General features: G+C 45.5%; 1 protein-coding gene across 1 annotated transcript in view; it reads right to left on the minus strand.

The window, feature by feature from the left end:
* Positions 1 to 16,802, minus strand: part of myocd (myocardin) — a 36,079-nt gene extending 19,277 nt beyond the window's left edge. The window contains exons 1-3 of the mRNA XM_084078728.1: positions 16,663 to 16,802; positions 9,985 to 10,050; positions 1,264 to 1,431 (exon numbers count right to left, since the gene is read on the minus strand). Of these exons, the coding sequence (XP_083934854.1) occupies positions 1,264 to 1,431; positions 9,985 to 10,050; positions 16,663 to 16,717 (289 nt within the window). The 5' untranslated portion in view covers positions 16,718 to 16,802. The remainder of the gene's footprint in view (positions 1 to 1,263; positions 1,432 to 9,984; positions 10,051 to 16,662) is intronic.
* Positions 16,803 to 17,256: the final 454 nt, after the last annotated feature.

The raw sequence follows: 17,256 nt of genomic DNA on the forward strand, positions 1-17,256 counted from the left end.
CTTCATGCAACGCTATGAGCTTGTAGATCTGCTATTTTAAAGAAACCGTGAACATTTGTGCAAATCTTTTAATATGTATATATTTTTTAAAGATTTTTGAGATGGTCCGCGACCAAATACATATAATTTTGGGGGTCCTTCACATGAAAAAGTTTGAGCACCACTGATATAGCAACATTCGTTATTCAGAAAACTGTTTGTAGAATCAGCATCAGGTCTTAATGGATTAAAATAAATTCCTGTTTGCAGCTTTAAAACATATACACTGGCAGTAATCTCAAGAGGGTTTCCCCAAACAGCTTCGTATACGTGCAGAAACGCCACTGTTCCCATCGTCACCTCTCCTCAACACCACGACCATCATGCCATCCACTGGAGAGAGGCCGCCCCAGAGACGGCCGCTTTGCAATGCAATCGAGTTCCTCCTCCGATTACAGCCTCGCGCGGATTCCTCTGAAATGTTTAGTTCATTGGTTCTCAAAGTGGGGTCCGGGGTCCCCAGCTAATTGATAGATTAGGCACCAAATGGACCGTTATGGGTCTGTAACTCTGAGAGTGTACAAATGGAACCAAATGGACCCTAACGGGTCCATTTGGTTCCATTTGTACACTCTCAGAGTTAAATTGACATTGCCATTAAATGGGGGTCTGTAGCCTAATGCATGTCAAACTGGGGGTCCTTGAAATTAAAATGGTTGAGAATCACTGCTAGAGCCGTAAACAAATCTTCTCTTATGGGGGTCCCTGGCATATCTTTTGAAATGGGTGTCCGCGGGCTAATAAGTGTCAATTTGGGGGTCCTTGACATGAAAAAGTTTGAGAACCACTGGTTTAGTTCACCACTTTGACAGCAGTTTTGGCTAATATCGACACACACATTCGAGTTGAGTCGAGAGAGTCGAGTTGAGAGAAGTGCACTTTTATCCACTCAAAACAAATGCTGTCGTACGTGAGTGAAACCCCCACCCCCCCCCCCAAAAAAACAAACAAAATCACACACAAACCAAGCTGTGAATCACACACATTTAAAAGAAATTAGTACATACGGGGGTAAAATCCTTAAGTGTTAATTTATCCATTTGTTACTCAGAGTACATACGGGGGTAAAATCCTTAGTGTTAATTTATCCATTTGTTACTCAGAGAGTGAACAAAAATGTAACCAAATGGACCCTTACAGTGTACGGGTCCATTTTTGGTTACATTTGCACATTCTCATGAGTTAAATGAGCAGGAACTGCACAACGACCGTTCTCACTGATACCTGTCATCATCGAGTCCATTCTGACAGCAGAGTCTAGGGGAATGATATTCTTTTGTACCAACTCAAGGGGGCCGGGCCTCACCGCCAGTCTCTCATTGAGGTCGCTGGCGAGCCGGGCTCGTTTCAGCCTCATTTGGGCCTCCAGACAGGAGGCGTCTGAGACTGGGTCTATACACGGCACACATCAGCACCACATCAACAACACACACACACACACACACACACACACACACACACACACGTTTGTATTACTATACTTGTGAGGACATCAACACTTTAGGACAGCCATGTCATGAATGCCATTTAAAAATAATAATTGCCATTTTTAACCGTAAGCCTAAAGCCGAAAAACACCAGATCTACAAGCCCACAACGCGTCGCGCTGCGACGCGTTGTGAGCTTATAGATCAGCTATTTTTCGGTGCATGACACTGGCGTATATGTATAAGTATAAATCATGTTTAACTCTAATTCCAATCCCTAAACCTAACCTCTAAGACACCTAAATGTCTAATCCTGACCTGAATGTTTTTCTAATTGTAAACGTATCTCTAAAAAATGTTTTTTTAACTATAAAACAATCATTTGTCTTGTGAGGAGCAGGAAAACGGTCCTCACAATGTATATTTCTTCAAATTCTACTATACTTGGTCCTCGCAAGTATAGTAATACACACACACACACACACACACACACACACACACACACACACACACACACACACACACACACACACACACACACACACACACACACACGCGCTTGCTTAACTGTCATACCATACATGTGTTCAAACTGTGATCAAATAATGTAACATCATTGGGGTTTGTATTAATGATACGACCAGACAGTGGTGGAAAGTAACTAAGTACATGTACTCAAGTACTGTACTGTACTACTCACTACACTACATCTCAGAGGAAAATATTGTACTTTTACTCCACTACAATGATGATACAATGAACTTTAGTCACTTTGTAGATTTTGATTATTATTACAAAACACAATAACCACCCGTATATATATTTCGGCCATTTGAAAATAGCCGATCTACAAGCACACAATACGCATTGTGATGCGACGCATTGTGTGCTTGTAGATCGGCTAATTTCAAAAGATTTTTGTATACATGAGTACTTTCACTTTTGGTACTTTAAGCATATTTTCACGCCGATACTTTTGTACTTTCACTCGAGTACATTTTGAAAACAGGCACTTCTACCTGTAACAGGGTATATCTACACTGCAACATTGATACTTGTAAGTGAAACATGTGAGTATTTCTTCCATCACTTGCAACCGGATCTATTCCAGAATGCAAGCATGCATTCTGGAAGCCTCTGAATGTATACCTGCTTGCTGCAGGGCCCTCGTCCATTAACAAATGACATGGTACACGCACACACACACACACACACCCACACCCACCCACCCACCCACACCCACACACACACACACACACACACACACACACACACACACACACACACACACACACACACACACACTGACAGGAGACAATCAATCTATTCTGGAGTGCTTCAAATTACTCCTCTGTTTTTCTCCGCCACTCAACAGCCAGACACTTTCAGTGTTAGTAAAATAAACGGAGTGGCTCTAATTAAAGGGAACGGTCTCTGCAGCGGGCGAGATTGTCTACCTTCCACCATCTCTCCCTATTAAGACCTGTAAAAATAATCAGTCCCAGACATGACCTGGCTTGGCCCTAGAATGTATTACCTAGCAGTGATGACAGGGCGAGGAGGGGGGGGGGGGGTCTAGTTTGATTATCTCACTGAAAGAAATGGCAATACGTATTTGGTCAGATACAATTTTCGTCGTATCTCTCGGGAGCCAAATGTGGAGGATGAAATGATATGCATTGCCAAAATTAAATGAATTATGTGAGGTGTTTTATTGGCCGATTCAGGTGAAATATTATTGTGTGATGAAAAACGTATTGGAAATGGGAGACGTGACAGGTGATCTGTCATAAGAAACACAAAAACACAGCAATTTCAACATCATAATTAAGTTACGTTGATGTCCAATATCAATTATAATCATTGCGAAACACAGAAAGTACTTTGCTTAACGGGCTAATGCTCTCTTCAGTGTCTCATACAAATGAAACTGTACATCTTTAAATAAAACATGTACTGTATGGAAGGAGGGAAGGAGACAAGGAAAGAAGTACAGGAGTTTGAGGAAATGAGGATGGACGCAAGGAAAGGGCAGAGGGAGAACGTGTTAACCCATTAACAACTCATTCAGTGCCTGACTTGTTTCTGGCAGTTTGGCTCTGAGTGCCAGAGCCAAAAATACATTGTAAAAAAAAAGTGCTTAGGAAGTGAGATACAGCTTTTTTCAGTAAGATGTTAAACAAGAAGTGAATGGAGCAGCAAATCTTCAAATCATGATATCTTTTTTTTTTTTTCATGACGTCGGCGACGTCATTGGCACCCTGGGCTTATAAAAACGTGACGTCGGCGACGTCAATGGCACTGAATGAGTTAAGAGCGGGAACGCATCTGTGTCATTTTTAGATTTCTTTGGCTATTCAAAAATAGCAGATATACAGGTTCATAGCGCGGCACCGAGTGCAGCGCTATGTAGATCTGCAATGTTTCAGAAAAATCTTGAAAATTTGAGCAAATCTTTGAATATATATATATATTTAACTCAAATCTTCGCTTCGGGGGATTCTACAAATGTCTTCTAAACACTTTTTTTGAAAAAACGTATGTTGCTATATATCAGTGGTTCTCAAATATTTTCATGTCAAGGACCCCCAAAATGATATGTACAGTATTTGGCAGTGAACCCCCATCTCAAAATATTTAGTTCCAGGGATGCTATGAGCTTGCATATCTGCTATTTTTGAATAGCCAAAGAAATCTAAAAATGAAGTTATAAATGAAGTATACATTTACGGGAAGACTAGAAGGAAAACAGGAAATGAGGATGAGAGGAAAAGCATACGGAAAGGAAAGGAAGGAAGGAAGGATGGAATTAATGGTGTGCGTCAGTGGCTCAGGAGGTAAAGCGGCAGTTTTGTATCGGATCCCGGTTAGATCCCCGTTTCCTCCTGGGTTAGTGTCAAAGTGTCCTTGAGCAAAACCCTTAACCCCTAACTGTCCCCCATGAGCAGCCTTGAATATTTTCCTCCGCCGTCGGTATGTGAATGGTTGTATTTAACCCATTAAGTGTCATGGGTTAAAAAGTGTCATTTTAGATTTTAACCACTTTAACCATTATTTTATACTTTGGCTATTTGGACAATTTTCAAATTTTCAAAAAATAGCAGATCTACAAGCTTGGTGCCGTGCTATTTTTTGATAGCCAAAAAATGACATGCGTTTCCTGGTCTTAATGGATTAAAGGCGCTATATGAACGCACCATTTACCAAATGAAAGAAAGCAAAGGCTCGATGAACATGGAAAGCAGTGAGACTCCCTCTCAGCCACAGGCACTATAGAGCAGTGGTTCTCAAACTTTTTCATGTCAAGGACCCCCAAATTGACACTTATTAGCCCGCGGACCCCCATTTCAAAAGATAAGCCAGGGACCCCCATAAGAGAAGGTTTATACGGCTTTCTAGCAGTGATTCTCAACCATTTTAATGTCAAGGACCCCCAGTTTGACATGTATTAGGCTATGGACCCCCATTTAATGGCATTTATACCTCTGGGACCCGAATTGATATTATAAAATCAATGTTAATTGAACTCTGAGAGCGTACAAATGGAACCAAATGGACCCGTTAGGGTCCATTTGGTTCCATTTGTACGCTCTCAGAGTTACAGAACCATAAGGGTCCATTTGGTTCCTATCCATCATTTAGCTGGGGACCCCCTGGAACTCCCTCAAGGACCCCTGGGGGTCCCCGGACCCCACTTTGAGAACCAATGCTATAGAGGCCTGGATCAGGTGATGGTTGTACTACTTGGTCATATGACCATGATGTCGCTCATTGAGAATGACTTGACTTTCAACTTTAAAGATCTGTTATTTCCAGTGAGTGACGTGGTGGTCTTGCGGGCAAAGTCCTAAATGAGCCATTAGTGTCCCTCAATGTTGACATGCCGTGTCTGCTGGGGTGACATCAGCATCTGTTTATAATTCGGCCTGGCCCTGGCCTGTCACCGCGTCCCTTCCCACCGCTGTCTCTAAACTCACTCGCCACACCTGACACTCTCTTGGCACGAGGGGCTGATTTAAGACCCGTGGTTCTACATGGTGGGGGGGATACGCGGAGCTTTAACTGTGTTTAAACTGTGCGGGCCGCATAACAGCGTGCCGGGCGGCCGACGCATAATGTAACGCGATACGGTGAAGCCCTGAAGTCGACTTTACAGACTTTTTAAACATTCCGTGGGCCGTATTAAAACACACGACGCACTTTAAAACCTATTGCGAAGTTATATACCTGCTGACTGTATCTGTCAAATGTAAACATGGCGGTTAAGAAGCAAGACGTATGGTGCATTAAGGCAGGAATAATTTCCCTTTGTGTTTCCATTTGCGGGAGGATTAAATAAAAAGCTCTGCTGCCATGGAGATGGGATATAAATCGACGGGTGCCTAGTAGGTGCAGTGGTGGAAAAAGTACTCAAATTCTTTACTTAAGTAAAAGTACAATATAGAAATACTAAGTCCAGAATTAAAAAATGCACTTGAGTACAAAAGTGTTGGCATCAAAATGTACTTAAAGTACCAAAAGTAAAAGTACTAAAATGTTTGAAAATAGCAGATCTGCAAGCTCACAACGCGTCGCGATGCGACGCGTTGTGACTAGGTATTAAATAGGGCTAAAGTGGTTAACGTATGTTTATATCATAATTTATGTGTGAAAAGTAACTAGCAACTAAAGTTTTCAAATAATTGTAGTGGAGTAAAAGTGCAATATTTGCCTCTGAGATGTAGTGGAGTAGAAGTAAAAGTATTGGAAATTGGAAATACAAAAAGTACAAATACCTCAAAATTGTACTTAAGTACAGTACTTAAGTAAATGCGCTTACACTAGTTACTTTCCACCACTGCCTAGATGCATACTGTATGTGTGCATGTGATGGTGTGTGCCCAATGCACATCACAGCTACAGTATACCTGTAGCTGTGTACAGATGTGCCACTTCAAAACTTCACACGTTACTGTTCTTTCCCTGAAAGTGCCCTGAAAATGTATTTTTTCCTCCCTGTTCTGCCCTTAAAAAGGCACTGTTTTGCCCCTGAAAAGAAGTTGTCACTACACACCCCCGTTTTTCCCTTCAACAGACAGCCATATACATGAGAACAAAAGAATGTGTGTTGAAGAAGGTGTCAGACTCATTATGAGGCGAAAGGTGATTTGAAGAGGTCCTTGACCAGTTGCTCAAATTAATTAGCATCATAAAAGCAGTGATCATCAAAATAATTCAGCATTTTAAATGCCCTTCTTTGTCCCTCTTATTGCCCTGGGAATCCCCTGAAAATGTACTGTCTTGGCGATGGCAGGACATTTGAAGTTTTGAAATGGCACATCTGTATGTGTCTATTATTGTGATGAGAAAACGTTACACACGTGTGCTTGTGCGTGTGCACGCGTACGCGTGCGCGTGTATGTGTGTGTGTGTGTGTGTGCGCGCGCGCGCGTGCACGTGTGTGCATGAATGGCCAGACAAGTGGCGAGCGGTCAGACGGCATTGCCCCTCCCCAAGGCCACACGCCAGCCAGCCCTGCAGAGGGCTGCGGGCTGAATCTCACAGAGAGCCCTAATAAACACCAGATGTTCCCTGGGTAATATATACACAGGCCCTGTGCTGTGTCCATCTCCCCAGCAGGAATAACACAGCCAGGGGAGCGCCAGCCAGCCAGCCAGCCAGCCAGCCAGGATCTGAAGTATCACGTCTTACAGGAGAACGGAGGAGGAGGAGGAGGAGGAGGAGGAGGACGCGCCTGCATGAAGCTCCGTGAAATGTTTTATTCTTTTGGGGGGGCAGGTCCCGGACATAAAGATGCAGTAAGAACAGACGAAAGGCCCCCGCTGTCAAAGACAAGCCTCGCCTAGCAGCTACCGGGTTCTTTATCTCTCTGTGTGCGTGGAACTAATAAATAATACTCACAAACTCTTCAACAACCCCTCTTCCATCTGCATGCATTGCCAACCTCTCGGCTACAATTGCCAGACAAAACGACCGATCGAGAAAATAAAAAAAAAGAGTAAAGTGCTCGAGGCCCGGCCGCCGGTCCAATCGCGTTACTCCTTGCCTTTCCTTATCTCCGTCAGACTCCTAGAAACTGATAGGGCCGCGCTGGGCCTCTGGATTCCGTTCCCCCGCACACTTACCCCTGGTTATCTGGAGGCTGGAGCCTCAGCGAAACAGCACGCGGTGCCAGAGATATCATTCAACAAACTCCTGGCCCTGCACCTCCCTGGTCCCCCTGTCCCCTCCTCTCCTCTCCCCGCAGACAAGTCATGTATAAATACCCAGTTAAGAGCAAAGCAGCGTCTCTAACGTACGACCGAAAAGGCACCAACGGCACAAAAAACTGGCTTCTCTCACTGCCTGCCCGTTTACCGGGAGACACACGTTGTTTTGTAGCAACAATGTGCAGACTGTACCAAAGGAGCAGATACTATCTCGGTGTAAACGTGGTTCTCTGCCTCTGTCCTCCGACCGCCGCACAAAACATCTATTATACAATCACATTTAGTTTACCCAGCGTGCACTTGTGCAGAGAGCACCCACAAATATTTGATGTGTGATATTTACCCTACACACAAATGAACTTGAAGCGAGTGCATTGTGTCCCATATTAACCCTTGTAGTAATTATAGTTAATCACTTGTAAACCCTATACTTCAAAAACACTTTTAAAATTTATCAGAATAATTTCTCAAAAACACTTTTTTTCAAGTTTCTCAGAATAATCTGCGTGTTTTTGCCGAATGTTCTCCTATTTTTGTCAAATGTTCGCAAATTCAACATTTACCATGACTTGCCCAGAATAGGGACATGCCAAGAATAGGGACGCTAGGGTTAAGACTTTACAAATACAAATACTGCAGGTCCAAATGCTCTCGTAATGTTATTTTTTTTGATGTCTCATACCAATCTAAGGAGTGTAAAAGCCTCTGTAGCAAACACATAAATCTGAGCCCGGGCTCAATCCAGCAGGATTGCTCTATTTAGATATCCCTCCGCTGATGCACTGTGCTGTAGGCACTGTGCTGTAAACAGGTGCCGTCTATGTAAATCTGGCCCGCTGGCTGAGCGCTCGCTGTTTCTACTGAGACCCAAGAGCCTCTCCAACACAAGAGCATTCCTCGGCGGTCACTCACCGACCTGTCTGCTTGCTCGCTGGCAGCGATATCTGCCTGTCTGTCTGTCTGTCTGTCTGTCTTGTCTTGTCTTGTCTGTCTGCCTGCCTGGCTTGCTTTGTTCCTGTGGTTACCTGTTGGACGGCTACGACTTTAAGGCGTTTTCTACTCTCATAACTTTATGAAAATGTACTCGACGATCTGTCATCTGCATCTTCGAATTGACCCCTGATATACTGGGTCTGTCTTTCCCTCTATCGGCATGTGTAGGGGACTGTCTGTCTGATTTCATGCTTTTAACCCATTAAGACCTGGAACGCATCTGTGTCACTTTTTGCTTTGAGCTAAAAAAACCCCATTATTTTACACTTTTGGCTATTCAAAAATAGCAGATATACAAGCTGAGTGCCGCGCTACGAGCTTGTAGATCTGCTATTTTTGAGAGATTATGAAAATGTGTGCAAATCTTTGAATATGTATAGTTTTAAAGCGAACATTTGTAACTAAAATCTTTGCTTCTGGGAGGTCCCTGGAATAAAATATTTTGAGATGGGGGTCGGCGGCCAAATAAATATAATTTTGGGGGTCCTTAATTGACATGAAAAAGTTTGAGCACCACTGATATAGAAACATAAGAGCGGGGAACCTACTTAGAGAGAGAGAGAGGGAGAGAGAGAGAGAGAGAGAGAGAGAGAGAGAGAGAGAGAGAGAGAGAGAGAGAGAGAGAGAGAGAGAGAGAGAGAGAGAGAGAGAGAGAGAGAGAGAGAGAGAGAGAGAGAGAGAGAGACAGACAGTGACAGTAAGGAAGAGGCCAACATGCTGTGATGAGGGCGGGTGGGGGCGGGTGGGGGGGGGGGGGGGGGGGGGGGGTGGGTGGTTACACTGTTTTATTGTGAGGTAAGTGCCTCGGCTCGTGTAGGCAAGGCCATGTCGTGTGTCATGTTTCAGGGCCAGAGTCAGGCGGCACAATGCCACATGCTAGATAGATAGTCAATCTCCCTCCCCTATGTCTGTCCTCTCTCTCTCTCCCCTCCCCTCCCCTCCCTCTGTACCTTTCCTTTTCCTCTCCTTTCCCCCCCTGGCAGTTGGTATTCAGTTTTATTAGTTCAGGTGTCTCTCTCCCTCCCTCTCTCTCTGTCTCTGGCGTTATCTGCCTCGTTCCTTTCTGATGAAGGGGGTTTTGTTGCACTTGTCACGTTGAGTGTAAAAGTATGTTTGCATGTGTGTACTTATGTGAGAATACTGGTCCCGTGTGTGTGTGTGTGTGTGTGTGTGTGTGTGTGTGTGTGTGTGTGTGTGTGTGTGTGTGTGTGTGTGTGTGTGTGTGTGTGTGTGTGTGTGTGTGTGCGTGTGCGTGTGCGCGCGCGCGCGTGTCTGCGTATAGGTAAGTGCATGTTTAGCCGGAAGGCGTTACTCACGAGGCATGATGCCTTGGTCTGCAAGCTGTTCTTGTGTCCTCCTCTGTTGAAGTCTTAGCTGCAGGACTAAAGGTGAGGCAGGAGAAGGACAAAGAGAGAGAAAGAGAGAGACGGATGGACGGACAGACAGACAGACAGACAGGGTGGAAAAAACAGAGAAAGACAATGAGAAAAGGAGAGCGGGAAGGACAGACAGGTGAGGGAAAGAGAAAAAAGGGGGCGGGGAGAGACTGAGAATTCTGCTCACTTTTAAATTAGTAACATATTTGTTTGATTGCGTTTCATAATGTTTGATTTGGACGGCTACTTTGACTCCGTCGGGGAGAGTGGATGGTAATGCGTGAGTGTGTGCGCTCACTCTGAGTCCATGTTGCATTTAGGCAACGATCCATCATCGAAACAAGCATCTCAATGCCAATCTCTGGAACTCATTAAACAGACAGCAAGCAGTTCGGGCGCACACACACACGCACACACACACACACACACACACACACACACACACACACACACACACACACACACTCTACAACCAGTGTTGCCAGATTCTGTGAGAGAAACAAGCAACCAGGTCTAGGAAAACCAGCCCAAAAGAAGCGACTATGGGCCACATGTGCACTTTAACATATACATCAGCTATTTGAAAATAGCAGATCTACAAGCTCACAACGCGTCGCATCGGCTATTTTCAAATAAAATCTTGCGGGGAAATTATAATAAGCAGATCTGGCAACCCTGTCTACGACGCACACTGACATCCACAGGCACGCACACACACACACACATGCATCCACCTGCAGGCAGACAACAAAGAAGAGGGGAAAAAAAGTGAAGCCTCTTTCTCACAAATATTTCTTTGAGCAGGACGTAGGGAATGATAAACACTGCTCCTGGCGTTTAAACAGATCTGTTCGGCAGTGTGTGGTCTGATGGGCCATGGATGTGTGTGTGTGTGTGCGACCGCGTGTACGCACGTGTGTGAGCGTGCGCACGTGAGTGTGTACGATGTGTGTGTGTGTGTGTGTATGCATGAGTACATGTACGGTATGTATGTACACGCCCATAAACAATAAGTGAAGTGTCTTAAACATAAAAGGAAGGGTCCTAAACATAAAGCTCCCCCCATGTCTGTTTGTCTGAGTCACATTCTATTGATGTGTGCGTGCGTGCGTGCGTGCGTGCGTGCGTGCGTGACTGTGTGTGTGTGTGTGTGTGTGTGTGTGTGTGTGTGTGTGTGTGTGTGTGTGTGTGTGTGTGTGTGTGTGTGTGTGTGTGTGTGTGTGTGTGTGTGTGTGTGTGTGTGTGTGCGTGCGTGCGTGCGCACGGTATACTGCTGTTAGCTGAGGGTCTCTGGGAGAATTCCTGCATCTGACAACGCCAGTACGATGTGTTCCGCCGTTCTTTATGGGCTAATCACTTTACTCCGTTGCTGATCACTCTCACGCGTTTGGCATTCATGGCGTGCCGCCGCGTGGCGGAACAACATAAATCCAAAGAACCAGCAGTTAAAGCGGGAGAATAACAAGTTCTCCTATTCTCTCCTTAATTAGCCGGGGCAATACAATCTCAAGCAAATTTGAGTATGTCATTAATTTAACCCCCCCCCCCCCCCCCCCTCGTTCAAAGTAGCCTGTTTCAACTCATGACGCAAAAGAGCCTTTGTGTTCTTCGACACGATTTGACCAGGTGTCAGGTGACCGACCGGACCGGGGGTCTCTATCTTGGGAGAGCACCTCCATTATGTAATAATAACACCGGTACCTTCACAAAATCACACCATCTGCTTCAGTTTATAGAGCATAGGGCCATGACCTGTCCCCCCCCCCCCCCCCCACACACACACTGTACATCACAAAGACTGTATGCAGGCATCAGTCTGTGCCCTTAAGAGCTGACCGAAACATGTCACTGATGATCGGCCTGGAAAACCTTTCTTTCTTGTACAAACGCCGCACTTCAATACCCACAACAATGACCTCTCAATCTGTGCCGTGCGCTCGTACGCACGCTCGCACGCACGCGCACGCACGCACACACACACACACACACACACGCACACGCACACGCACGCGCGCGCACACGTTAGCTCTCACCTCTTTCTTATCTGTTGTTGTGGCTCTCTATCTGTCATGAGAAGGAGTCACGTGATAAAAGGCTGGCTGGTTCTGCAATGCTTCTGTGACATCAACTCTAGGAATGGATCATTATTGAAATCCCATCTCATTATTACACAGACAACTACACCCAAAATAATCATTCTGTCTCGTAAACGTAAGTCATTTAACCTGTAATTGAAATATCATCTGGGCCCAACCCAGTAAAATGTGGAGTGTGAATTTAACTCTGAGAATGTTCAAACTAGACCCGTACTGTGTGTGCATATCAGTGAACTATAATCGTTCCTTCGGCTTTAAACTCCAGAACAGCAAAGAGCATCACTGACAACCTCTCACATTTCTATTTCAGGACAAATCGCATGTGAAAACAACTGAGGCGCTATCTAGCCTGCCATGCCGCACTGCCAGTGTGTTGTAGTTAAGCCTAATTTACAGCATATACAGTGCTCTACAAGTTAACGCATCGCGTTGCAATGTGTTGTCAGCTTGTGTCTCTCTTTGGCAAGGGACACCCTCACGCGATGGACTATAAAATAAGCTTTAGTGATAATTCATCTGCTGCCACCTGGCCCTGTCACGGGCCAGAGTCACCTTCTGATGGGGCAAGAGGCTAATAATAACCCAGCACTATAGCTTCTACTAACCAGCACTAACTATCCTCATCCTCTCGTAACTTAAACTAGCAGAGCTACAGTAAAAGGGAGGGACGGCATTAACTTCATTGGTACCCGTGAACTTTCTTTCAACAAGAGCAGGAATGTACTCGGGGCAGATGTATTAGCATGTGTGTATGACTTCTCATAAACAGGTATTCCTCAATGACGTACGGGGTTTATTTTAGCATAATACCTTAGCCTAAAGTGAAAATCCGTCCAAAAACAGAACACTCATGTTTTATTACTATGAAGTTTGGTTCTAGTCTAGATTTGTGAACATGAAACAGAGCCCAGATGAAGGAGAGCCAAGATTCTAACCTGTGATGTCATTAAGATATACTTTCTGGAGCTGCTCTGCTGACAGTGAATGATAAACTTAGTTTACAGATATGGTGACAGAACCCGGGGTGATTTGCTGGTGATATGGACACATTACACCTGATTTATACTTAGCTAGAACTGATCTGCAAGCTCAAAATGTGTTGCATGCGTGATTGATGCGTTGTGAGCTTGTAGATCTGCTATTTTCAGCGGTCTCGCACTGAAGGAACACTGGCTCTTAGGGTAAATGTGTAAGATTCTAGTTCTAACTGTAACTACTGTACTGTAACTTATTCAACTGCACATCATGTACTTACTTTAAAAAAGAGAAAATATAAATATTTGCTTTTTTCAACCCTTGTCAAAGTCTGAAAAAGTGTAACTGAAAACCGTTTCTATTAATTTGTAATGTTTGAGTTGTACATGAGTAAAGTAGAATTCATAAAAATAACAATAATATTATTAAAAATAATAACCAGTAATTAATAACAGCTTAACCCCTTACTCCCTTTATACTTGCTATACAACAAATAGCTAATATAGCCGTATATTTACGCTGTGAGCTTGTAGTAAACCTGTCGTCACTGTTTTTGAAAATGTATACTAAAAATGTGGTGGTGGGAGAGGGTTAGGACAGATTTCCCTTATGATTACCCCCAAAATAGGGACTCCAGGGTTAATGTGGTCAATGCACACAGCAGTATACTCAAACTGCCAAGACTCAGAGTAAATCACAGTGGGCGTGTTTGCGGGTATTGAACGAATCGCAAAAGGTCCTCGCACACTGTGTGTGGAGCTGTTTTAATGTGTAACATGTATTTGACATCTCACTGTATTGATTTAACTTCTATTTGACACCTCTGTCCCAGGATTACGTAATGCCTACAGAGAACAGACCACGTCCACTTAAGCTGTGTTAATCAAGGCAGCATGAGAACCAGTCACACACGCACGCACGCACGCACACACACACGCACACGCACGCACGCACACACGCACACACACACACACACACACACACACACACACACACACACACACACACACACACAAATATAAAGAAACAGTGGTGGTTCACAGGCAGTACTTAAGTCAGATCTTTATCTTTACTTGTAGCTATAGTAGTAGTTCCCATAGCTTTGATAATGCGCTTCCAGCATGGTGCAAGGAACAACAGTTGCCGGTGTCATATTTTTACTGGCCACTGAATACAACTTAAGCCGCTACAGTTTAAAGAAAAGCCATCAATCTTGGGCAACCAAATTGGCTAAGACCCCCCCTCTGTCATCAGTGGCTATCAGAGAGAGATTTAGAGACAGTTTTACTTTACTTAGGGACCATATTTCAGTCATGCACTCATAAATACGCTCACCAATCACTGCTTTGCTTGAGGCCTGTATCGCCAGACATTAATTCCTCGCTGACTGTACCATCGCACAGGCTCTCACAGCGAGATGACCTTTTCGGCATCGGGAGAGACCGTGTGCTAGGTATCTCCACATCTGTGGCACGTTAACAGCCTCCAGCATGTGGGTCAAAAAGCACCACAAAAAAGCACCCCCAAAACATGAGCCACTGTGTGAAAATGATTGTGCCCCGAAAGCTGTGTTTTGTTTTGTTTTCGTTTTTTTTTTTTTAAACGCAGGCATTTGGGTTCTCTCTGCCCTCCCCAGGGCACTGACTGGCGGGTCATTTCCCACCCTGCCCGATCTGCTCTAACCAACACAAAGGAAAAGCATCATTTACCCTCCCATTTCTGGAAAGCAATTACCAGCCCGAGAGATTGGAGCAGAGTCAAGTCAGGAGTATACGGGCTCCACCGAGCCATTTCAAAGTGAAACAGAAGTTCCCCCTCTTATTCACAGCGCTGCGAAAGCCCCCCCCCCACTCCCCGATAAAAGTTGTTGTTTCTTTTCGTAGTTAATTGCATGTATCAAACACTGCACTGCAAAATCCTGAGTGTTCATTTAACTCGGTGTTAATCCGTGCATTTGTACAACTCTGAGAGTGTACACATGTAACCAAACGGACACTCAGGGTTTCACAGCGCATATATATATACGCTGCAGCGTGTGTCACACAGAGGCCGATCAAGGCCTGGTCGCTGCCATCAGTTACGAGCTCCTCAGGGAGGTGGCAGTGTTGCTCAGACTACAGACAGGAAATACAACGTATGGGCTGCTGCTGCTGCTGGAGCACTACTACCACTACTACTACTACTACTACTACTACAACACGTCCGCAGGAGCACAGCAGATGTCCAATGAACGGACAGAATAAGAGTTCACATGGACAGGGAAATACAGAAGGAGTGAAAGATGTTGTTGGGGAGAGACAGAGGGATGAGGGATTGACCAAACAGAGGGGGGGCGGAGGGCGGGGGGCACACACAGACAGACATACAGACAGACAGATATACAGACAGAGTGATGTGAATGTAAGATGTGGGTAGAGAGAGGCTGGGTGGGTGTGTGTGTGAGAGAGAGAGAGAGAGAGAGAGCTAGAAAGACAAACCCCCAACAGCTGCTGTGTGTTAAGGGGAGTTTAAATCAGTGTTTGCAGTCCATACGTTCCTCCCCCGTTACAGTGCGTACCTGCAGGTAGACACACACACACACACACACACACACACACACACACACACACACACACACACACACACACAGAAGATCACACGCACACACAGACACAGACACACACACACACACACACACACACACACACACACACACACACACACACACACACACACACACACAGACACAGCGCACTGTGTGATGATAACCTATGACCCCCGTCTTGGGTCTAATCTCTCTTTATCAGGGACCCCTGAGCCTCGCGGTGGGAAGGTCTCTCCCCTTGCTGCCCTGAACGGCAGCAGGTCAACACGGCGCTGGCACAAAACAAGTGCACTAACCTGCCTGCCTCCTAACGGGGAGGAGGAGGAGACACGGGAACGCTCACGTGTTGTTCTGCTTTTTTACGAGCAGGCAGGCATCAGACTGACATCAAAAAGAACACGCCCCCCCCCAGTCATAAATCCACGGCGGCCGTGACAGGACGCGTTCGTTAGGCCTGGTAACATCGTCATTCTTTCCTCTTTACGCCCGTCGGGCAGGCCTCCCTCTCTGCTCTGGTATTCCTCGTACCAGCGGCGCATGCCCGACAGGTGCGCGGTTAAATCACGCGCACCTGTCACCTCTTGCCGGCGGTTGTTACTGAGCGGCGTGCTGAAGTGTCGGCGCAAAATCATCGCCGAGGACAACGGGAGTGACTCAATGGTGTGGACGATGTCAAAAGGGAAACTATTGGGTTAATATTCAATAAACACCAGACGCGTGCCAACTGTGTGCCAAGAGATGACCAACACATTGGTTCAAAGGAGAGTCTCTTATTGGGGCAAGTGGCAATTCCTTCTTTCTATTCTTCATATATATTCAATATTCAGATATTGCAAAACCGTCCAAACACCACAGTCCATCCCATAATACACAAACAAGACACTGCAACAGATAGATAGGTGAATAGGTGAAACACAGTAGATAAGCACTTCTAAGCATCCGTCATCATCATTTTGGACTTACCTGTTCTAAACTTGCTTCGTATCAGTATGGAGTGTTCAGAGCCCAGAAGAGTCATAATGGTTTAAAGTACGGTTCCAGTGTTCAAAAAGAATTACACGCACACTCGATGAGCGGCACACACACACACACACACACACACACACACACACGCTCTCAGTTCCTCCACCACCCCCCCCGCCGCCGCCGCCGCCGCCGGGCCTCTTTTAGCTGGACCCCAGAGACTGAGATGAGCTCCAGCTGACCCAACCTGCCTCATCAACGTCTGTATAGAAAGACTGAGGTGAAACTGGTGCGGGAAAAACAAAAAGTCTCTGTTGTATCTTATAGCCTCTTGTTAGGGGTCTCCACTCTCTTCCTGTCTCCTCTTCACTGCCTCTCCCCCAGGGTCTTGATGTGGGAGTGTGTTTGTGAGTGTGTGTGAGAGAGAGAGAGAGAGAGCGAGAGAGAGAGGGGGAGAGAGACACGGTGGGCCGGTTAAGGCTTTGGTCCCATCAAGCTGCTGAGCTCTGAGCAGGGCCAGAGAGAGGGAGAAGAGATATGCCCAGCTCTGGGGAGGGGCTACAAGCAACTGCTTCGCTCGCTCCACCCCCCCTG

Source organism: Gymnoscopelus microlampas (genome assembly GCF_963454915.1).
Source record: "Gymnoscopelus microlampas genome assembly, chromosome: 14".
Classification (NCBI taxonomy): domain Eukaryota; kingdom Metazoa; phylum Chordata; class Actinopteri; order Myctophiformes; family Myctophidae; genus Gymnoscopelus; species Gymnoscopelus microlampas.